Here is a 24,342-nt window from a genome sequence, read left to right as displayed (position 1 = left end):
TTCAATTTCATAACCCTAGTCCAAACAGATGTTAAAATGTATGAGTTTTATGCAGTACGGTAAAACATATATAAAAATGCTATGCAGCGGAGTGCCTGTAGGGGGTGTTCCTCCAATTACCACGTAGAATTTGCACACCAGGGTTGCCACTTCACGGAAGGTACCATCCGATCTGTTGGACAGTGGATAGTGTGAAGTAAGCAGTTGATTTTTGCCCCCCCCTGTCAGAATAGTCATAGTGGTATAGGCTACTGTAATGACATGTTATACCAGGCGAGGAGTGTGCTGTCTATTCATTTAGACTGGAAAAAGTCAATTGCAAAGTATAATGCTTATACCTGTGTTGTATTGATGTGTTTTTTCACTATGGTCTTGCACGTAGTTCAAAAAGATCTTAATAGAACCTAGAACATTTGGAACCCCAACTAGGCTATTAGAAAAAACTTGGTCAGATTACACGTGTTAAAGTAGGATCTTTGTCCATCATTCTAATACGTTTTTGGATTGAGGTTTGGCTCATATGGTTGCATTTTTTATTCTCTGATAAATCTCTGATTTATCTCAGATAAAATAATTTGACAAAAATTTTAAATTTTCCTTAAATGTTTATTATTAAGATGTTTTTGCTGCAAAGCTGCTGGTGAAGGTCTCCCTGGCTTCTTCAGGGCTGTTTGGGAAGCTGATCACCTCCATTTCTATATCATTCTGAAAACCAACACAGTGAGTCAAAGATAAAACACATTTTAAACAAAAAGATTAACAGTGACACTAAATTCATAAAAAACTAACCTCCTGAGTCAAGCCATAATACCTATCATAAGAGTTGATTATCCCTCACAGTGTTGATGCAGTAAACGTTCCCCTGTTTTCACCTAAGGAATTTGAGATTTGCAATGCAATGTCTCCATTATAAAAACAAAAGACAGATAGCTGTATATTAACTATTATTGGCATATTTTAATTTAATCGATAGATTTACCACTGTTGGGGGAAGAAAAGGGCAAGTTCTCTCGCCACCAATGTGGCTGTGTAAGGATGTACAAGACGGGGTTGGATCCAAGCGCAGAGCACAGATTTATTAGAATAGTCTGACAGGTAAAGATCGGTAGATGGTAAACAGAGCAATACAGGAGATCAAAAACGGAGTAAGACAACTAGCTAAGGTCAGTAACAGTAGACTTATTCTTAACAAGGCTAGGGCTGAACCGGAAAACAAGATCATGACTTTGCACCAGACAACCCACAAACAGACACTTATTAACTAATACTAATCAAGACACAGGTGTAGCCGATTGTCCTGATATTCCGGGGATGCCAAGCGTGGCAGCCATTTACCAGCATGTAGAAGGCTCTGGCATTACAGGCTGGCAACCAGTCCTGTACTGGCCTTTCTGGACATTATTTTCTTGAGCTAACAAAAAGGCAATTGTTACAAAATGATGTATTCACACAAATATTATGGACTGTAATCTGTCCTACCCCTCCTACAAAATGTATCAAATATTCAAAACATTTGACACAGATTATCTTCAGAACACAATCACATACCAAATATCAAAATAGGACTTAATTACAGCTGTTAAAACTTGTGCCAAATCTGACAACCGCTTGCCACAGGAAAAATTCCTTATATTTTTACGCAGTCACTGAAATCTTATTTTCAGCACTGAGAATAGCTCACTAGGATAAATTGGTGTCCTGGCAACGTCAACATCAGAGGTTTGAATCCGGCCAAAGCTGACAAGCTTGTCATGTCTCTGATTCTCTGTTTATCGAGACTGTAAGCCACTGCAAAGGAAGCCAGGTACATCGCAGTCACTAGATGTCGAAGGTTTCTTCTGGGCTATCTAACCTGCTTGGCCACCACATTGCTGCTTGCAGCTATATTTATTATTATTATTATTATTAGGGGCCAAGCAGCAGCGAAGCTGCTGTGGCACCTATTGTTTTTGTTAGTTTTATAAGGGGCCAAGCACCTAATTTTGATTCTCTGATTCTCTGTTTAGCGAGACTATTAGCCACTGCAAAGGAAGCCAGGTAAACCGCAGTCACTAGACGTCGAAAGTTTCTTCTGGGTCATCTGACCTGCTTGGCCACTACATTGCTGCTTGCAGCTATATTTATTATTATTATTATTATTAGGGGCCAAGCAGCAGCGAAGCTGCTGTGGCACCTATTGTTTTTGTTAGTTTTATAAGGGGCCAAGCACCTAATTTTGATTCTCTGATTCTCTGTTTAGCGAGACTATTAGCCACTGCAAAGGAAGCCAGGTAAACCGCAGTCACTAGACGTCGAAAGTTTCTTCTGGGTCATCTGACCTGCTTGGCCACTACATTGCTGCTTGCAGCTATATTTATTGGGGTGTGCTTGCCTTCGGCGAGCACAAACCATTGTTATCTCACATATATATTATTTATTATTTATTGTTTCTTTTCGCCCCCCTAAGGATGCCTCAATATTTGGACTACATAGACAACGGCGATGTCAAAAGGTTCGTCTCGGTAGCGATTGCGTTGGTTGTATTGGGATTTATGTTCCATTGCACGGTTTAAGTAGAAATTACGTTTTTGTGGCAAAAAGTGAAGCTAACGGTGGCTAACTTGCTAGCCACAGTCACTGACGCCACTAACGTCACCAACGTCACGAAAACTCGCGTGACTATCTCTAGCAGAACATTAGTTTCCCATCTGTTAACTTGGGGGATACTAATCTGCAAGGCAGCTGCAGAAACGCCACAAGCAAAGAGGCCAGGGTGATATTTAATCATTTTACTTTGTGGTGTGAAACATAATTGTGAAATGTAATGTACAATATTAGCTGATATTATTAAGTAAGTAGGCCCACATCTACTTTCGGAAACGGTAGTCTACTATTTCACTGAAGCATTAGCATCATGACATTAGCCTCTGTTGCTTGGGCAACACATACTACAGTGGTCATGATGCATCTGTTTTCAATCGTTAAAATAAACATTCCTCACAAATACGTTTTTGTTGTAGGATTTATTTTGACATTAATAAACGATTTGTTGGTGAAATGACCATTACCTGTGGTTTCAAATCAGTGTGGCGGCTCACTGCAACGCTGTAGCCTACCCGAGACACTAATGAGTAGCTAACAAAAACATCTCTTTAGAGATGTTTAGAAAGTCAAACGGCGACGGAACATGTTTGGCTTTCCCCTTACTCAAAAGTGTTTCAATAGGTGAAAGTATCTGACTACTAACCTGAACTTCATTGCCACAGCCTAAACTTTGTCAATGTCAAAACTTTGTCTGTTCATGAAAATAATTAATGTCAGCCTGCTTCAGCCTTGCTTAGCTGTAGGATATAAATTTTACTGGGTCTTGCTGCGCTGCTTGATTTATTGAAATTATTATGAAATGTTATGTTTTACTAGCCATTTGCCTTCTTAAGCAAATCACAGTATTTCCCACCCCTCATGGTGTAACTGAGACGACCGTAAATAGCCTAATTCATCTTTCAAGTAATAAGCCCCCGTTGAAGTGTTGAGCAGGAAATTAGCTGGTCTGTAGAGATCTTGGGTTGGTGGTTTTACTGATGCAGAATTCGCTCAAATAAAATCGATAGACGTAACGAGTGGCACATAACGTGAAGTAGGCCTAACATTGCATTTGATTTTGTTTGAGTTTTAATAACTTGTCCAGTGCATCGGGGCAAGTAGCACTAGCCTAAATTGATCTTCCAGACTTGCCGTAAAAAAAAATGTACTCTTCCCGGACAAGCCTTAGCTACATGGCTAGACTGTTGATCCAGATCAGAATCCATCATATCTTGGACACTCAAAATCAGCGAATCTTGCAGCCAAATCAAGTAGCCTATATTTATAGGCCTTTATATGGCTACAAACTTCTGCTCGGTTTCTAGCTGGCTACTTGTTACCAAGTTACAACTTTGTTGCAGGGGCATTCTTTGTCTACATTGCGAGCTAACAGTGTCCGGTAATTATGTCGCTATAAATAATGATGTTAAACCGAGACCACTAAGCCCTCAAAGAAAATGTAAGGTCAAAGAAACAAAAGAAAGGTTTGAGGTTACTCTGAAAATTATTAATAAAATAGGCTTCTAATATTAAACTGCTAAATCCTTCTCTAACTAGGCTCCTCTATGATGCATAATGAAACTTAACGTTTTTTAAGTAATCAATAAGCCTACGCTTGCCCTCATTACTCAAATGATGCCGTTCAGGGCGTTCAAATTACATAATAGGGCGATGATAGGAGGATAATAGGACATAATAGGGCAACCAACAAGTTGTTTATATCTGATTACAATTTAATAAGTTATCTAGCGCTGCATCTTCATGAGCTACATTTGGCCTCCTTCTCTTCCAACCAACCAGTATCACCTCTCCTCCATCTGAGTGATGCATGTCATTTTTACAAACTTATTATCAAGGGAACACAATGGTCAGAACTGTAGTCATACACTTAAATGCTTTTTGAAATATGTAAACACCAGGAGTGTATGGAAAGCTGGGGCAGCCACAAGCACACCCTCACAATTTCCCCAGAAATTGTATGCTCTCTAGTTATTATTATTATGCATAGCGATTGGTGCCAAGTTTTGAAATTTGGCACACTGATTTGGAACGATCTCCTGATTATCGTCACTAAAGTTTCATGTCGATCCCTAAAGCTCTATAGCGCCAGCAAGGCGTTAAAGTTGGAGGTGCGTTTACGCCCATAACTTTTGAACCATGAGACCGTTTTTCTTAAATAATGTTTCATTGGATTCCGTAGATGCAGACGATTCGACTGAACCCTATGGCGTTATTGTTGTCCGTCATTTGTATTTTGCAACATTTCAACTTTTTCATCTTCAGACCATGCCGACAAAAAATATTTTATCGATACGACAAACCGTTCACAAGTAACGCGCAAACGATTTTGACAAAGAGGACGCCAAAGCGGACGCGAGGCCTTGTCACTGCGACGGTTTACCGTATGGAGACGAAACTTTGACCGGCTCGTACGCTTGGATCGAATCCAGCTACAGTCGTCAAACATGTCGTGATCCTGGATTATCTGTTTAGCAGAGCCAAGTATGCCACAGTAGCTGTCTAGCAGTATAATCATAATGGTAATGAAAATGTTTCATTCTCAGAGCATTTATACTCAAGAAGAGTCAGATTTATTGTGCTTTGTAGATATAACCAGCCAGTGCATTTTGTCTCAAAATGACATGAATGTTTTTTATTAAAAGTTTTGCTTTGCTTCTTTAGCTACTAAATTTCCAATATCGAATGCTGCTTGGCCCCTTCATTGCTGCTTGCAGCTATATTTGTAACTGTTATCACTACTCAGTTTTAAAATATGAAAGGCTGGGATTTTTTTTTTACTGTGCTGTAATTAAAAAACTTTAAGAACTTTTTCTCACCATACTGTTTACATATCTCCACACTGTTTTAAAAACACATTTCTTCCAGTTGTTTTTGCTTCCTTTTTCATCGGTAAAAAACAATCGCAATGTATAACAATGACAGATATACTTTGAACATTTTTTTAAGCACATACCTCTCAAAACTCTTTTAACCTTCACTATTCACGCCATCAAAACAATCGTTTCAACTGCTTTCAGCAAACACACACATTTTCTTCAGGAAATGTACCTTTCTAGTATGTCATGTTATCATGAGATTTCAAAGACTTTAACTGCGCTTACTGCCTTCTTTGCCGATGCTCTGCCTTAAGATGGAGAGGTCCTTTGTCTTTTTGCGCTTGCCGTACTTGCCTACGTAGTCATTGCTGGTTTTCCTCCACGTCGGCTGCACATGCGCAATGGTTCATACACCTGCAGAGCGATGAGAGTCGAAATAGGAAGTGAAACACTGCGAACTTGATGCAAACATTGTCTAAAAAACACAAAACTGTTTATCTGGAAAGGATCTGAACCAGCGTGGGAACATGTTTAAGAAACTTAAGCAGAAGATTAAGGAGGAGCAGTCTCCACAGCGGAATGCGCAGTCACAACAGGCCCAGGTTGGTTGGCATATTATGTTGTTGATAGCAGTGTTGCTAGTAGCTAGCTAGCTGTCTGTTGGCTTGTCGGCAGTCAGTTCAGCTACGATGTAAGGTAACTTTTGGTGATGATATGACGAAAAACAGACAAATTGTTTGGTTCGAGTTATTTGGCATGTCAGACTGATTCAATGGTGACGAGCTTGCTCTGGCTATGTAAACAAAAGAGGGTTTTCACCGACGTCACGTTCCGGGCGGTAACCCGGATGCGCGACCATTGTGGAGGCACTCGGTGTAAAAAAACAATGTAGTATTGTGCGCTTTGGATACTTAAAGTGAATGTTGCCTTGTCTAAACAAACGAAAAGCTCATCAAAACACGTCCAAGATGCTTAGGCATATAGACTTGGACCACAAGAAAAGGCGCGATGGTCAAATGTCTTTCTCGGTCTGTCCTATTGGTACAACCTTAAACACGGTAATAATTAACAATTTTCCTTGAGGACGTTCGGGATGTACGTCAGTGTCTGTGTTTTGTTGTGATGCGGAGTGCCTCCAATATGGCGACTTCCGGTCTGATGACGCGTCGTGAAAACCATCTATATACATCGCTTGCTAAACAAGCCAAATTGTTGTTGAGGAATCTATTATGTTTTCCCCAATTGGGCAGTGGCTAGCTACTGTGGTTGTCAGTTATAACTGGCTGCACGTATTACTGACACACCAGCAGGTGCGTTACTAGACAATTACCTTGGACTGGAAGTCGGTGATGGTGTTTTAAACATTACGGTTAAAGTCATGGCAGGTTATTTTTTGAAACTAGCAATTTAACTTGAATTCGAAAGGATTGACATCAAAATATCCCTCCCCTTCCCTTAAAAGCCACTCCTCCAAAACACATGAACGTTCTGCCTGGTTATAGAGGGTGGACCGAAGCTCAAAATGGTGCATTTGAACGATCCCTGGCGATGGAGGAGCTGGATTTTTCTGTACCGCTTAAAAAAATTCTACAACCCTTAAAAAATGTGTTGGCATGTCCAGTTCTTGCACATTTTTCAAGGAACAAACATTCCTTTGTATGGTTCCTACTGTATGGTTCCCAGTAGCTCACAGTTTTTTGTAAGGAAAACCAGCATATCAACTTTTGCTGGTTTTAAAGACCCTGTAAAGTAAATTCCATGTTTTGCTTCTAATTACATTATACACATGAGAAATGAGTTCCTGAAAGCATGTGCAAAGCGCTGAAACCTTTTTGCACTGAAATGTGGAGTTAGACCGAAGAACAGTTTCTCTTCCGTTTTCAGATCAGGTTTTAATGGGCTGAGCCAAAAAACTCCCCATCTACGTCATTCCTCCCCATCTACGTCAGATCACTGAATGGCTCCTCCTGCTGTACTGTTATTGTAGCCTACATCAGCTAGCTAGCTTCAGGATGTCTCCCACCACCCACAACTATCTTCCCTTGATGCAAGAACTCCAGCTGCGATGCACCGCCATTTAAGTTTCCTATCGATAATGAAAGGAAACATAGGTGGATAGATTTTGTGAAGAGCCACGCTCACGGAAAGCTTTGGATAAACTCCAACAGCCGCCTTTGCACTGACCATTTCACAGCGGACAGTTTTAACATTGACCAAAGACAGACGGGGTTCACCAACACACGGCCTCTCTTGCAGTGCTGAGCCGTACCAAGCATCGCCCCCCCAGCCATTCATCCTCCGGTCGCACCTGGACCATCCACCGCCGCCAGCAGTTCATCACTCCGTTCTGTGTGCTTGTTATAATTATACTAGATAACTTTTCCAGAGGTATCTCTGCTATGAGTTAGTGCAAACCAGTTGTTCACCGCTCGGAAGGTCAGTACCAGGGTCTTGAATCTGATACGGGCCGTGATGGGAAGCCAGTGGAGGGAGATGAGGAGCGGGGTAACATGGGATCGTCTAGGTAGATTGAAGACCAGGCAGGCTTCCGCTTTCTGAATCCTCTGGAGAGGGCGGGTTGCGCAGGCTAGGAGACCGGCAAGCAGCGAGTTGCAGTAGTCCAACTAGGAGAGGACAAGTTCTTGAACTAGCAGCTGGGTGGAATGCTCAGACAGGTATCTCCTGATCTTCCGGATGTTGTAGAGGGTGGCCTGACACTTTGCCTCCCCAGGAAACTTGGTAGGATCTTCCCGACAGTAGGATGAGATCCACTGAGGTGCAGTGCCAGTGATGCCAAATTCAGAGAATCTGGCGAGCAGGATTTGATGGTTAGCCGTATCAAATGCTGCAGAAAGGTCCAGCAGAATGATGATGAATGACCTCCAAGCCGCTCTGGCAGACTGGAGGGCTGTGGTGACTGACAGGAGGGCGGTTTCTGTGGAGTGCCCAACAGTTTTAATCACTGCCACTGATTTAAAAAATGAAGAAAATAAGATAAATTTAAGACAGACAGTGACACGGAAAGCAAGTATTTAATTCAAGCTCAACTGACCTACCATTGTGGTGCCGAGACTTACCGTGCTTACTAGGCTAGCTACTTGATGCATAGTCACCTAGGTTTTTTTACTATTAGCTGATCCTGTTACGAAGCATTCGATTACCTAACAGGATGACACATGAGTTCTGGTTGGTTGGAGGGTTTAGGTAGTTGAGATGATGGCCTGATAAAGTTGCTAACTTTGAACTAAGCTACAGAAAAAATGTGCAAGAATTGGATGTGCCAACAAATGAAAATGTTGTAAGAAAAAAACTACGTTGATATCAAAAATAAGCTGGAGGAGCGGATCAAAAATCCAGCTCCTCCATCGACGGGGGCAGGTCACTAAAGCAGATATGCGGGCTCGGCCCACCACCTACTACTGCCAGGTGACAGACAATTAAGTAGTCCATCCAATCATTGCATTCATTTTGAATGCTATACAATCATGAGTGCTGGTCCAACCTTAATGATTGTTGGTTTTTATTACAGTTCTGCGAAGCCCACAGATATTGTGTGGATTTAATTTTACTGTCAAACCTTTAGAATTATTGGTTGCTATTAGGGCTGTACAATTATGGCCAAAATGTTTATCAAAATTAATTTGATCAATATCAACTATCACAATTATTTGTTGATTTTAACCAAAACAAATTTTATTGTCACATAGGTTAATTATAATTGCTTTCATATCCATATTGTGCTACATTCCTGCTAATGTACAAATATGTGCATACAAATAAAATATGTCCTTTTATTCACCAAAATTCAGTGCATCTCCTTAAAGAATAAATACAAATAAATAAAACAATTACAAAATGCAGCAGAACTTCAACAGGCCACTATTTTCCATTTTGCAAATATATTTTAGGAAGCAAAATATAAACTTGCATTGTACCTACATAATGGATGTGAATACAACTCAAAATATACAATCAATAAAAAACTAATATTCCATAACAGAATGTAACCAAATGAGAACATTTCAGAACTATGCAGAAAAGACTAGTTTTACAGGTTTTTGGATAGAAACATTAGCCTGTCAACATTTTCTGGCTTGAGGGATGAGCGAAGGCAGGTCACCACATTCCCCCATGCTGAACACTCTCTCAGAGGGAGAACTTGCAGCCGGAATGCATAAGTACTTCGCCAGTTTTGAGAGACGTCACTGATATTCCCTCCACCAGTCAAGCGGGTCCTCCTCACTGTCTAGGTTGCCTGATTGTAGGCAGGGGTTTTCCTGCATAGAGAAAATGTTTGCACGCGCCAAAGTCATTTTCCCATGCGACAATGACAAATCCCGAGCGCCAAAGCCAAAAAAAAGTCAGCGAAAAACAAAGCTGTGTTCTTCATGCGTGCAATGCATGTCAGCGAATATGTTGTCAATAGTATGTATCAAGTAGGCTACAGCCGAACCCTCGTTCTGTTTTGATCAATAGGAATTGAATCGATAAGTGTGTCTGATCAATACGCAACTGTGAGGTGCGCGAATGGACAGAATGGCCACTAAACTGTCGTTCCACTGCGAGGGCCAGCCCGACGAATACACCTGTGCAAATGCAAATGACATTTCCACTCAAAATGCTGACAAAAGTTTGATTGACGATTTCCAACGCAGCCTCCATTGGTATTCTTAATGTGGAATGATAATATATAGTGCAGTTTTTCCTCCGCTAAATTTCCTCCGTCACAGTATCACATGAGATTGCATGTGTGTGTTCTTGAGAACTGTAAATTGTATAACTTATGTTGTCAGTTCATGTAAGCCTGTTATTGTATAAGTCTATAGTTCTTGCAAATTTACATCAAGTTAACTGGTGATTTTCGTTGTTTGTATTCTTCCCCTGCTAGCTAAATTGCACGTGTCTGTTGATTCGATAGCAATTGCTGCCCTTGCTCAGGTTTGTATTTTAGAAGCATTATTATGCTGAAGTATTTTAAATGAATAAAAAGTGGGTTTATTGTTATTATTTTCTACAGAATGCTTAGCTTATCAAGATCAAGTGAAGCTTGTACATGCTTCAGAGTGGCCTACCTTAATCGATGGGTTAGGATACTGACCATTTACAATAAATTGTTACGTCAATTATTAATTGGCAGCATTTTATACATTTACATTTAGTCATTTAGCAGACGCTCTTATCCAGAGCGACTTACAGTAAGTACAGGGACATTCCCCCGAGGCAAGTAGGGTGAAGTGCCTTGCCCAAGGACACAACGTCATTTGGCTCGGCCGGGACCGAACTGGCGACCTTCAGATTACTAGCCCGATTCCCTAACCGCTCATCCACCTGACTCCATTTTTGCCATTTAGAACATACTTTATGAGTGTACGGTGTATTTAAGTAGCCTAACTTTATAGCTTTAGGGGAAATAAGATGAAAATATGTGCAATATTACATTAGCTATTAGACTATTACATTAATCTGTTTAGTTTTGGCGGAAATAACAGTTGTTATATTAGGCTACTATTGTTACTATCAGTAACATATTCACACACATTAGCACATTAAGTACTGATAAACTACAATTAATTATCACAAATAGCATAATAGTTAATTATATAATATTTTAAAATGTATTTTATATTTTTAATAAATATACAATGATTTTAATTCATTTTTTAATATAACTTTTACACACCACATTAGCTCTGTTGTCTGTTGTACTGCAGACAAGCCTCTCCTCCTGCAAGCCCCAAGAGGCCATCGACTCCCTCAGGCCTTGGGCAATTGACTCTCCTGTGTGATCTTGCGGGATCTTTGCAAGCATAGACTCTGCATTGCAAAATCCTCATTGATGTAATGAACTGTCAAACTCATGTACATTGTCCTGCTTCACCACAGATCCGTTGTAGTTGCAAAGTACTTCATATTGGCAAGATCACTCTGTATTTCCCCTCTGTGTTTTCTGTACATCGCAGGTAGTGCCACCTTGGGAAAAATAATGCTCGAGGGGATCATGTATTGTTTATCCAAAGTTTTGACCAAGAATTTGAAGCCTTCGTTTGTCACCGTGTTTATTTGGCACGTCTTTGGCCAATGAAGTGCAACTGCATTTGTTATTTTACTGTGTCTTTGGGAGGTGGATGGGTATGGTGATGCCCTAAAGAGGCTCGCTTCGATGGATGCCTGAGTTGATGTTGTGGGATGATTAGTCTTTGAAACGCATTTCTTGGCCCTCATACATTCATCGTATTGAACTTTGGTGTTTTTTTTAAGTGGTTGAAAAGGTTCGTTGTGCTGCTTTGTGGCGCCAACAAGGGCTGGGCAATATGGGTAAAAAATTATCGATTTAGATATTTATATTTCCATTTGATAGTGATAATTAAGACGATAGACGATGTTTACCCATATTGCCCAGCTCAATAGTAGTAGCAAAATAAGTCTCTTCCTCAACTTTTTCCCTACACTCCGCACAAAGTTTAGGCAGTGTGAGAGAAATGTTTGCGGCCAGGTAGCACGTACCTGGGGTCAAGTAGCTTAAGCTTTTTAAAACCTTGCTTTTTATCAATACCTTGGCGCAAACTCACACTTTCTGCATGTTCCAACGAGTGATTTTGTTTCAGATGGTAAAAAAGGTTTCTTATACACTAGTAATTGGACCAATACGCTGTTCTTATTGGTCCAGAGTCGTTCTAAGAAGCAAGCATCCTAGCAAGCGGTTGCCTTGGAGATGTTGACACATGGTGTCTGCCTCAGATTCCTTGGGTTTAATTTGGGATTTTCCCACGTATTGTGGACTTTTCGACAGGTCTGCAAATGGTCTCGGTAAACGTTTTAACAAATCTTTGCTTACAAGACCTGTCAAAGTCCACATTTGCAGTTTGGTAGACATGGTAGCTACCTGTTTGTTTACTACACAATTTGCACCGAACATTGCTCTGCTCTTTGTCGGATTTCAAAAAGCTACGTTAGACATTTTCTTTAAGATACAAACCCGATTCCCAAAAAGTTGGGATTTACAAATCTCATAAAGTTATATTTGATTCATAATAGAATATAGATAACATATCAAATGTTGAAAGTGAGACATTTTAAAATGTCTTGCCAAATAGTGGATCATTTTGGATTTCATGAGAGCTACACATTCCCAAAAGTTGGGACACGTAGCAATAAGATGCCGGAAAAGTTAAATGTACATATAACAGCCTGCAGTCCAGATCTTTCACCCATAGAAAACATTTGGCGCATAATAAAGAGGAAGATGCGACAAAGAAGACCTAAGACAGTTGAGCAACTAGAAGCCTGTATTAGACAAGAATGGGACAACATTCCTATTCCTAAACTTGAGCAACTTGTCTGAGCAACTGTTGTAAAAAGATGAGGGGATGGCACACAGTGGTAAACATGGCCTTGTCCCAACTTTTTTGAGATGTGTTGATGCCATGAAATGTAAAATCAACTTAATTTTCCCATAAAATATTACATTTTCTCAGTTTAAACATTTGATACATCATCTAAACTCCTCAAAAGTTCGGAAACCTTATTTTGGTCGATTATTCCTTCCCTTCAATAATACCAATTGGTATTGTATTTTATATGGTTGGAAAGCCTGATTAGTCACCTTTACAACGAGGTACAACTTGTTAGTATTGTGCATTCGTAGACTGAGCAACACAGCTAACTGTGTGGGTAGCGGCCCAAAAAATTGTGCCAAAATCCCCTGCAATATTCTTCTGTTGGTGTTCACTATCGTTTTGAGCTTCAAGTGGGATCAGCTTGGCCGTGCTGTACGTGCCAGAGTGACCAACGTAAACATGTTGGCTGACTTGCGACAAATCCTGTTTAAGGAATGGGATGCCATCCCACAGCAGTGTGTGACCAGGCTGGTGAGGAGGTGCCAAGTTGTTATGGCTGCTAATGGATCTTCCCCATGCTACTGTGGTCCCTGACAGTGTAAAATGCATAAAAATTGCCAATATGTGTTGTTTTTTCCTTATTACTGTGGTAATCATCCAATCCACCAAGCAACTCAAAACGAGAGTGAATACCAACAGAAGAATATTGCAGGGGATTTTGGCCCAAAAAATTGGGGCGCTACCCACACTTTTAGCTGTGTTGCTCATTCCACAAATGCACGATCCTTACAAGTTGTACCTTGTTGTAAAGGCAGGGTAGGAAATTTACTTAAGCTTTACACCAGAATTTGCTTACTAATGTTAAACTAGCTAAAGCGAACTAAATAATTTACAAATAATTATTACTTGTTATCACCGTAGGTGATGGCGTAAAGCTTGGTCGCTGGTGACGAAAGGCCACGTATTTCTTAATGTTTTCGCTCAACTAGATTCAGCAGAAGAATTTGCTTGTGCCAGATTGACAGCAACTTTGGCAACTCGTTGTTCAAAAGTTCAACATGCTTTGCAAAAAAATCGGGTCCACCCCAAGACAATCTAGCTTCCATTTTTCGACGGTGTTTGCTGCTTCCTTAGTTCTCCTCACACTCGCAGTCACTCACAGGTCTGATTAAGAAGTGCTCCATTTTTTGGACGTTCGGTTAACGCACACGCACATCAGTCAAGGTGAAAATCAAAATCATTATATAGTAACTGGACCGGGTCACGATGTGACAAGTTATCAGTATTATTAGAGGAAATTTTGGGGGCATTTTTTGCCCCTCTCCTAATGATATCAGGAGCAAAATTATATTTCTTAGGGGCAGTTTTGCCCTTTGCCCTCATGTATTTCTGACGCTGTGTAAAGGTGACTAATCAGGCTTTCCAACAATATAAAATACAATACCAATTGGTATTATTGAAGGGGAGGAATAATCGACCGAAATAATGTTTCCGAACTTTTTTTGAGGGGTTGATGTTGTTTTCTGAATAAAATATTGAAAACTTCCACTTCATTGCATTCTGATTTTATTCACAATTTGTACAGTGTCCCAACTTTTTGGGAATCGGGTTTCTAGTTTATAGCCTTATGACAGATTGCTATCTGTTGTGGAATTTTCCTCACGTTACTCTGTCTGTGACCATCTACATCTAGAAACTAAGCTGCGCGGGGCAGGGAACAACTCTGATTGGCTCATGGAGGCACGTGATCAGACAGTAGGTGTGTTCATCCAGTGTTTCCCCTAGAATCTTTTTAGCAGTGGGGGCAGATCATAGCTTGAGGTTGTCATACTCATAATTCTAGTCAGAATATGAGTCTGAGAACTCTCCGTTGGGCTTTGACTACGGGGCGTGTTTCAAACGAGCCTGGAAAACAAATGCCTCTTCGCTCAATTGGATAGACCTACAACCAATCAGAGCAACGTAATATGTTGTTTGTTCAAAACAAATTCAACTTAAGCGCTCTTTTGTGACGTGGGTGATTACGTTACTGTTGATCATCTGTCCATTATCGTATAAAGCCCGCCCTGGCAATTTCATTGGTACGCCCAGATTCTGGTTTTGTAGGGGCCAAAATTGTTTATGTTGAAAAGTTACAAACACTTCCGTTTTGATTGGCACACGTGGGTGTGGGTGTGGTGTATATACCGGGGCACTTGTGGCAGGAGGGGGTTAGGATACAAAGGGGGTTGGTGGCGCACCTGTTTTATTTTCTGTTTACCGTCAACTTATCGTCAACAACGCTAAATAACCATCAACTACAGCAGTTTATATTTTATTTGTTTATTTTCAACACTATCTACATGTTCTCATTCATCCGTTGTACTTCTGGCTTTCATTCATTAAACTTTTAAACTATAGCCATCACCGGAGTTGGAGATTTGTTTGGACGCGTAACTGCCTGGAGCCCATTAAGCCTCTTAGCGGCCTTTATTGGAGAGCAGTCGCTACAATTAGTAAACAGAAACTATTAATTCAATCCAAAAACACCACGGCATGGACGGGATTCAACGTTGTTCTTACCGCTTGGATCTCGATGTTTTGGACTGAACGAACTATGCAACATTGGACTCTTTTCCACGGACGCCTTGGATCAGAGGCACACAATTGACAGCGGCAGCGGTGTAGGCGCGAGTGACAGCAGTGCATCACAGCCATCAGAAACGGTATGTTTGTTGATCCTTCTGTGTATTTGTTTGAAGGTGAACACAGTTTGGAAAGGCTGCCGTTTTGTCCATTGGGGACTGTATGTTTGGGCTTGTGTTGCGCTTGCTTGGTTGTCGCGATCGGCAATTGTTTGGGCTGATTTGACCGCGTGGTGTGCTGAGGCCGCCGCTGTGCTGTGCTGTTGTATGGAAATCGCATGTTGGCTGAATCAATGTCATTGCGTATTGCATTGTGTCTGTTGCTCTGTGCTTTGATGAATTGTGAAAATTGAAAGTTTGCGTAATGAGTGACGCAAATGAAATGGAAAATATGGAGAAGAGAACGGTCAAGCTTACAGCCAAAGGGCTGGCTTGCAAAATGGAAACTCTTCAAAAGCAACGTCAATCTAATGTGACAAAAATGAAAGAGCTCTCACATGAAATCAAAGGGCTCATGAAAAGTGATGAAAATGCAAAGAAAGTGCAATTCAAACTGGAGGAACTCAAACAACTGCATGAAAATGCAAATGCAACACATGAGTCAGTGATTGTTTTACTTCCCAAAGAGGAAAAGGTAACACAAAATGAATGGTTTGGACGCATAATAAAACACAACACAGACTTCAATGATGATGTTCAAACATGGCTCTCTGAGATTGAAAGACCCTGTCAGCAAGCAAGAAATGTGACTACAGATGTGTTAACTGCACAATCAGTCATCTTTCCCATTCCATCTGAAGAGGAGGCATCTGCTGAATTAAAGGGAAATATACCACACTCTGATGTGCAACCTGCCATTCCTTCCCAACAGAATAAAGCGATATCTGACATGCAGGATGAAATAAATCCAAGTGACAGTGTGTCAAATATTACAAACCGGAGTCACAAATCACATTCTTCATGCTCAAGATTATCCACCACCTCATCTGCATGCATCAAGGCTGAGGTTGAAATGGCTGCTCTTATTGTGCAACAACAAATGCTTAAAGATAAACATGCCATAGAAGCACAGGAAGAGCAGCTAAGGAGGAAAAAAGAGCAATTGGAACTGGATGGAAACCTTGCTGCTACAATGGCAAAAATGAAAATTCTCAGAGCCTCAAGTAGATCTGGTGTGCGCAGCCACAGATCAAGAGCGTCAGATGGTATGAATTCATATATGGTGAAAAAACAACATGAAAATAGAACACAAATGATTGCCACTGCTGACGGAGACATTTCTCAAACCCAATCTCTCCACACAGTGCCAGTGACAGTACAGTCAAATACATTGACTATGGATGCACATGTTACGGTACCTACAACATTGTCTGCTCCAAACAATGGTGAGCAGAGCAATATGATTCATATCATGGAAAAGCAAAATGACATCACTGCATTAATGGTCCAACAACAGTCTCTCTCTTTAATGCCCAAGAAAGAGATTTGTCGTTTTGATGGTGACCCACTTCAATTTCAAACATTCATAAAATCATTTGAACACAACATTGAAAGCAAGAACCCAAACCCCACAGATTGTCTTTATTACCTCGAACAGTATACAGAATCACAACCTAGAGAAATGGTGAGGAGCTGCCTTCATATGACAGCGGAAAGAGGATTCAGGAAGGCAAAGTCCTTACTGCAGGAGCACTTTGGCAACGAGCATAGAATCGCTACAGCCTACATGGAGAAGGCTCTTTCATGGTCGTCAATAAAACCAGATGACACAAAAACATTACAAGCATACACTCTGTTTCTAAGAGGATGTTGCAATGCCATGGAAGATGTCAACAACATGCAGGAGCTCAACATGTCTGCTAATCTGCTAATTATCATAAAGAAGCTGCCATATCGACTGAGGGATAAATGGAGATCTGTGGCATGTGATTTTCAGGAAAGGTACAAACAAAGAGTTACCTTCAGGGATCTGGTTAACTACCTGGAAAAACAAACGAGGATTGCAACTGATCCGGTGTTTGGAGACATCAGAGACAGTCCAACACCAGGCAAGGATGGAAAGAGTTTTATGTCAAAACCGCAGCATCCAAGAATCAAAGGGAGTACGTTTGCAACCGCTGTGACAGTTGCACATGAGAAACATGGACATGGAGCCAGGAAAATGGACAGTTGGCCGGCTGTGAAAAGGTGTTTGTTCTGTGGAGGTGGACATGCTTTGGAGGTGTGTTTCCTATTGGAAAAGAAAGCACATCATGAGAAAATCACTTTCTTAAAAGAAAATGGAGCCTGCTTTGGTTGTCTGCAGAAGGGACACATGAGTAAGGACTGCAGGAAGCGACTCAGCTGCAACATATGCAATTTGAAGCATCCTCGGATGCTGCATATCCACCAAAGAAGGAACGAAATGGACAAACATCAATCTCCAACAAAAGAAGAAGCCGACATTGGAGCCATAGCCTCGGTACAGACAAGTGGTCTTACTGGGGCCGGTGAAGACAACTGCAAACTCTCAATAGTGCCTGTGAAGGTAAAGGCAAAGAAGGGCAACACAACAGTGCATACATATGCATTTCTTGACCCGGGAAGCACTGCGTCATTTTGCACATTGGGGCTAATGACTAAACTCAATCTCCAGGGAAGAAAATCAACTATTCTTCTGAGAACAATGGGTCAAAGGAAGGTCGTTGAAACCAGCATTGTTTCAGGCCTAGAGGTTACAGGACTGCGTGGCACAGAGTTCTGTGATCTCCCATGTGTGTACACACAGAAGACAATGCCTGTGCACAAAGGAAACATCCCACATCAAAATGACATCAAACAGTGGTCTCATTTGAAGAATATTCACTTACCTGAACTGGACGGTGAGATTGAGTTGCTGATTGGCTCTGATGTACCAAAGGCTCTTGAACCACTTCAAGTCATCGGAAGTGTGGGAGATGGACCGTATGCCGTTAAAACATTGCTCGGCTGGACAGTCAACGGACCTCTGGGAGGAAAAGATGATTATGCTCAGGAGCAGTCGGACATCGGTGTTAACAGGATATCAGTTGTTACACTTGATGAGCAGTGGGAGCAGCAGTACAAGATTGACTTTCCTGAGTGTGTCAAAGATGACCAAGAACCTTCAAAAGAAGATCAGCAGTTCTTGGAGTTGGTTTCAACATCTGCAAAGCTGGTGAATGGACATTACTGCTTTGGCTTACCATTGAAGGACAGGAAAATCTGCTTGCCTGACAATAAGAACTGCGCTGAACAGAGGACGCTAAACTTAAAAAGGCGTTTCCAGAGAGATCCATGCTATCACTTGGAGTACACCAACTTCATGTCTGACATGATATCCAAGGGTTATGCAGAGAAAGTACCAGAAGGGATCTTGGAACGTAGTGATGGCAGAAAATGGTATCTACCACACCATGGAGTTTTGCATCCACAAAAGAAAAAACTTCGAGTAGTCTTCGACTGTGGAGCTACATATCGGGGAGTTTCACTGAACTCTCAGCTCTTACAGGGGCCAGACCTCACCGGCACCTTGATTGGAGTCATAGCTAGATTCCGTAAAGAACCTGTTGTCATTGCTGCGGATATCGAAGCGATGTTCCTCCAGGTGCAAGTACCAAAGGAAGACCGGGACCTGCTACGGTTCGTCTGGTGGCCTGATGGAGATTACAGTCAGAACATGGTGGAATACAGAATGACGGTGCATTTATTTGGAGCAACATCATCTCCAAGTTGTGCAAATTTTGCCCTGAGGAAATGTGCTGAAGACAACACTGGCCAGTTCAGCCCACAAACTATCAACACTATCTTGAACAACTTTTATGTGGATGACTGCCTCGCTTCAGCAGCTTCAGAAGAGGACGCAATAACTCTTTATCACGAGTTAAGAGCCATTTGCTCCAAGGGAGGCTTTGTACTCACCAAGTGGATAAGCAATAGTCGTCATGTATTGGCTGCCATACCTGAACCGGAAAGAGCAAAAGAAATGAAGGATCTGGATTTGGACCATGACAAATTGCCCGTGGAGAGGATGTTAGGTGTACAATGGTGTGTTCAGTCTGACGTCTTCAAGTTCAAAATCATCCTCAAAAACAGACCACTGACAAGACGAGGGATTTTGTCGATTGTCAGCTCTGTATATGATCCCCTTGGAATGTTGGCACCAGTAGTCCTGACTGCAAAAAGGATCCTGCAGGAATTGTGTCGGGAAAAGACTGGTTGGGATGATGTGATACCAGACTCTTTTGTGCAGGAATGGGTGAGCTGGATTCAGGAACTCCATAACTTGGAAGACTTTAAAGTCAATAGATGCTTCAAACCTACAAACTTCGGAACGGTAACATCTGCCCAGCTACACCATTTTGCTGATGCATGTCAGGATGGTTATGGAAGTGTGAGTTATTTGTTACTGCATGACAACCATGGCCAAACACATTGTGCATTTGTGATGGGAAAGGCCAGAGTGGCTCCCTTGAAGCCAGTCACTATCCCTCGCATGGAGTTGACTGCTGCTACCATGGCAGGCAGAATGGACACAATATTGAGGAAAGAGCTGCAGATGGAACTAGCAGACTCTACATTTTGGACTGATAGCACCTCTGTGCTCAAGTACATAAAGAACAGGACCACCCGATTTCGAACATTCGTGGCTAACAGAGTGACTGAAATTGCTAAAGCCTCAGATGAACATCAGTGGAGGTATGTCAACACAAATGACAACCCCGCAGACATGGCTTCCAGAGGTGTGAAAGTTAAAGCTTTCCTAAAGAAGGAAATGTGGGTGTACGGACCTCCGTTTCTTCTTGGTCCTCAGGAAGAGTGGCCTCAGAACCCTGATGGATTGGATGCAATTTCACCAACGGACTCTGAAGTCAAGAGCATAACCGTAAACGCTGCTCAAATAACACTTGAAGTAGTGGATCCAACAACCAATTTCATCCATTACTTCTCATCCTGGAATCAGTTGAAAAGGGCAGTAGCATGGATGCTCAGAATTAAAGGACTGCTTCTGCAAAGAATCAGGAAGAGGAAAACGGCAAGTGGTGTTCTGTCTTTGCAAGGAAATCTTGACACTCAGGAAATCCGTCTCACGATCAGTGAACTGGAGAATGCAGAGATTGAGATAATCCGCTTCTGCCAAAAGAAGAGATTTGGGGATGAAATCTCAAATCTCAAGAAAGGAATGAATGTTAAAAAGACAAGCCACATTCATAAACTCAACCCCATTCTGGACAAAGATGTGTTAAGAGTTGGTGGTCGCCTAAGCAGAGCAGCAATGCCAGAAGAAATTAAACATCCTGTAATTCTGGCCAAAGTCTTTCACATTGCTGACCTCATTCTGTAACATATTCATGGAGAGGTGGGACATGGTGGTCGCAACCATATGCTATCCAGACTGCGTCAGAAATATTGGATTCCTGGTGCCACAGTATTGATCAGAAAAATCCTGTCTAAATGTGTTGTCTGTCGGCGTATAAATGCTACTCCTGGACAACAGCAGATGGCTGATCTACCCCTGGATAGAGTCTCTCCAGATGACCCACCATTCACAAACGTTGGAGTCGATTACTTTGGACCCTTTGGAGTGAAGCGTGGCAGAAGTGTTGTGAAGCGATACGGTGTTATTTTCACCTGTTTGGCTACAAGAGCAATTCACCTTGAAATGGCCTCATCGCTGGACACAGACTCTTTCATCCATGCCCTTCGGCGCTTCATAGCCAGACGAGGCCAAGTAAAAGAACTACGATCAGATAATGGGACCAATTTTGTGGGAGCACAGCGCGAGTTGAAGGAAGCTATTGAAGGATGGAATCAAGGTCAGATCCATAACACACTGCTTCAAAAGGGAATAAACTGGATATTCAATCCCCCTGCTGGCTCACACCATGGAGGTGTATGGGAAAGACTAGTCAGATCAGTGCGGAAGGTTCTCAACTCAACACTAAATGTGCAAAGTCTGGATGAGGAGGGACTTCATACAGTCTTATGTGAAGCCGAAGCTATCCTCAACAGTCGTCCAATCACGAAGGCTTCTACAGATCCCAACGACCTTGAAGCACTCACACCAAATCACCTTCTGCTTCTCAAAACTGTGCCATCACTGTCCCCAGGACAGTTTCAGAAGGAAGACCTATATGCTCGCCGCAGGTGGAGGCAAGTTCAATATATGGCTGACTTATTTTGGAAAAGATGGATTAAGGAATATCTTCCACAACTACAAGAACGACAGAAATGGTCCAACATAAGACGCAACTTCACCCCAGGAGACATCGTCGTCATTGTGGATGATTCAGCACCTCGCAACTCCTGGTTGACTGGAAGGATTGTGGAGACCATGATGGACAAAAAGGGACTTGTACGTCAGCTTCGGATCAAGTCAAAGACCGGATTTCTGACCAGGCCCATCAACAAAGGCTGCCTACTACTGGAGGCAGAGGATCATTGACTGACCCAAAACTAACTTTTGACCTCTTGACTTTGTTCCTGAAGACTTGACTTTGACTAATCACTCTTTCTTTGGATTACAAATAATGGAGAAAGAAGATCAAGAAAATATATTTACTGTGTTGATTGTCATGTCAAATGTGTAATTATTATTTGAATTTGAGACATAATAATTAGGGGCCGGAATTGTAGGGGCCAAAATTGTTTATGTTGAAAAGTTACAAACACTTCCGTTTTGATTGGCACACGTGGGTGTGGGTGTGGTGTATATACCGGGGCACTTGTGGCAGGAGGGGGTTAGGATACAAAGGGGGTTGGTGGCGCACCTGTTTTATTTTCTGTTTACCGTCAACTTATCGTCAACAACGCTAAATAACCATCAACTACAGCAGTTTATATTTTATTTGTTTATTTTCAACACTATCTACATGTTCTCATTCATCCGTTGTACTTCTGGCTTTCATTCATTAAACTTTTAAACTATAGCCATCACCGGAGTTGGAGATTTGTTTGGACGCGTAACTGCCTGGAGCCCATTAAGCCTCTTAGCGGCCTTTATTGGAGAGCAGTCGCTACAGGTTTTTTGTAGTTGTTCCCTAATACGAGACCCTCCAGACCCAACTTCCCGACCAAATTTTTTTGTGGGCGGGGAGAAGTTGGGCTGGCAGCCAGGCTAGGCAGATCAGGTCTAGGCATAATAATGCACCTAAGATACAAACGTGAGCAAGGGCAGCAATCGTTATCAAATCAACAGACGTGCCATTTCGATAGCAGGGGAAGAATACAAACAACGAAAATCACCAGTTAAAGGAGACATGACATGAAAACTTCCCTTTATGAGGTTATTTAACATTAATATGAGTTCCCCTAGCCTGCCTTTGGTCCCCCAGTGGCTAGAATTGGTATAGGTATATATATTGGATAGGTCTAAACAAAGCCCTGGGTGTTCTTCTCCGCCTTTGACAAAATGAAGGCTCAATTGCTCTGTCTGAAAATCTCCTCCGAGTGATGTAGATACGAGAAAGGTTACCTCCCCTCTCTCTGCTTTGCCCGCCCAGATCATCTGGCCCGCCCATGAGAAACTGAGCTACCACCGTGCAAGGGCAAGTGCGATATCGTTTTTTCGTGGAGAGACATGGCGAGCAAACAAACGAAGCAACAGTTGCTCAGTGCTTGGATGTACAAATGCAAGCACAAATCTTTTTTTTAGTTCCTTCATCCGAGCCTATGCACAACCAATATCTCAATTTTATTTTTGCTGGAAATAAATAATCAATAATTTCATATAATAATATCAATAATTTCTTCATTAGAAGTTGCTCCCTCGCCATGGCTATCGCCACCACTGTTTTCGGCAATAAGACTAATTTTTTGCGGTTATCATTAGCTACTCCACTCAAGGTGCTCGGATATTTTAGTGAGTGTAGGCTACCATTTCTCCTGCTGCATCACGGAAATTAAATGGACTACTGTTCCTAATTATTCTCTATCGACATTATCAATATTATTGAAAATGAATTAATGTTGCGATATCTTTATCGAGGGAAGTCATTACTTTGATAGTTATTTTTACGATTTATCGCCCAGCCCTACTTCCTCGTTACCTTTTAAGGTCTGTTCCTTCCAGGCGTGAGTATTTATTGTGACTGAGGGGCCCTCCTGTCTGTATTGAAGAATAAATGTTTAGTAGTTTAGGTCATATCCATGTATTGAGCTGAATTAGCTAGTTAGCTAACCGATAGTGACGGCTCAATTTCGAAACCTTGAAATTCTAGGTGGGTCCTGGAGGTGACAGACGTGGCAGCCACACACCCTCCCTGCCGCACGACGGACCTGTGTTGCCTAGTGACAGAGAGGTAAGTCATGGTTGTCCCTGTAGCTACTGTCGCTAAGCTAACCGATGTGCTTGCCTTGCAGCTGTTTGCGCCTGAAACATTCCCCTTTTGGATCAAATTCCTGCAGCATAATATGGATATTCCTCACACATAGTAATGGACCTCTTTTATCCAAATACACAATAATAAACAATATGACCATTCCATTTAGACTCCAGTTTAAGATCAGTGATTAAGTGTAAAGGTACTTGTATCTGCCTGTATCTGCTGGGATTCCCTGCTTCCCACATGGGAACGTTCGTAGGATAAATATGAGCTCTGGGAAAGAATGGGAGGGATTTTATAGAGGGGCTGTCCAGTTGGTTTCATCCACCTGTCTTCCCCAGGACTTATAATCATCTTAACGGAATTTCAACTGTCTTAACAGGGAGCAGGGCTGGAGGTACAGGGGGGAGGAGCAGGCCTGGTGCTGGAGGTACAGGGGGGGGACCAGCAGGCCTGGGGCTGGAGACTACCTCAGCCCGGGGAGGGCTGGAAACACCAGCTGCATTCTGGGAAAAGATTCAGCTCTCATAGAAACCGGTGGTGGTTAAAGAGGTGTTTTACTCACCTCCAGGGACTGTTACCATGCAGGAAGAGTTGTGGTGCTGCTGCTTCATCAGCAAAATACTTGTCTAGAGGGTTAGGGTTAGACCTGGATCAGTCT

At 41.9% G+C, this 24,342-nt stretch overlaps 1 protein-coding gene and 1 long non-coding RNA gene across 11 annotated transcripts in view; one reads left to right on the top strand and one right to left on the bottom strand.

Moving 5' to 3' along the window:
• Positions 1-585: 585 nt before the first annotated feature.
• Positions 586-5,702, bottom strand: LOC146267620 (uncharacterized). Of its 4 annotated transcripts, XR_014768906.1 has the most exons (3): positions 5,537-5,678; positions 980-1,025; positions 586-872 (listed from the first exon to the last, which is right to left on the bottom strand). It is a non-coding gene; the product is annotated as an uncharacterized LOC146267620 (long non-coding RNA). The 4 variants fall into 4 exon arrangements; XR_014768905.1 differs by having other exon boundaries at positions 586-1,025; positions 5,632-5,702; XR_014768903.1 differs by having other exon boundaries at positions 586-1,025.
• An 81-nt stretch (positions 5,703-5,783) lies between these two features.
• golga4 (golgin A4) overlaps positions 5,784-24,342 on the top strand; it is a 93,752-nt gene continuing 75,193 nt past the window's right edge. For 5 of the 7 annotated variants that reach the window (XR_014768901.1, XR_014768899.1, XR_014768898.1 and 2 more), the window contains exons 1-2: positions 5,785-6,001; positions 23,577-23,657. Coding sequence is in view for 2 of the 7 variants with exons in the window: in XM_084710138.1 (XP_084566264.1) it covers positions 5,927-6,001; positions 23,577-23,657 (156 nt within the window). In the remaining 5 variants the exon portion in view is untranslated. Of the gene's footprint in view, positions 6,002-23,576; positions 23,658-24,342 lie in introns of all 7 variants that reach the window. The other 2 variants (XR_014768900.1, XM_084710137.1) reach the window with 2 other exon arrangements.

This window comes from Hypomesus nipponensis, chromosome 11, assembly GCF_054491055.1.
Source record: "Hypomesus nipponensis isolate SF chromosome 11, ASM5449105v1, whole genome shotgun sequence".
Classification (NCBI taxonomy): Eukaryota; Metazoa; Chordata; class Actinopteri; order Osmeriformes; family Osmeridae; genus Hypomesus; species Hypomesus nipponensis.
Note: the sequence above shows the minus strand (reverse complement) of the source record. Positions and strands in the feature narration are given on the sequence as shown.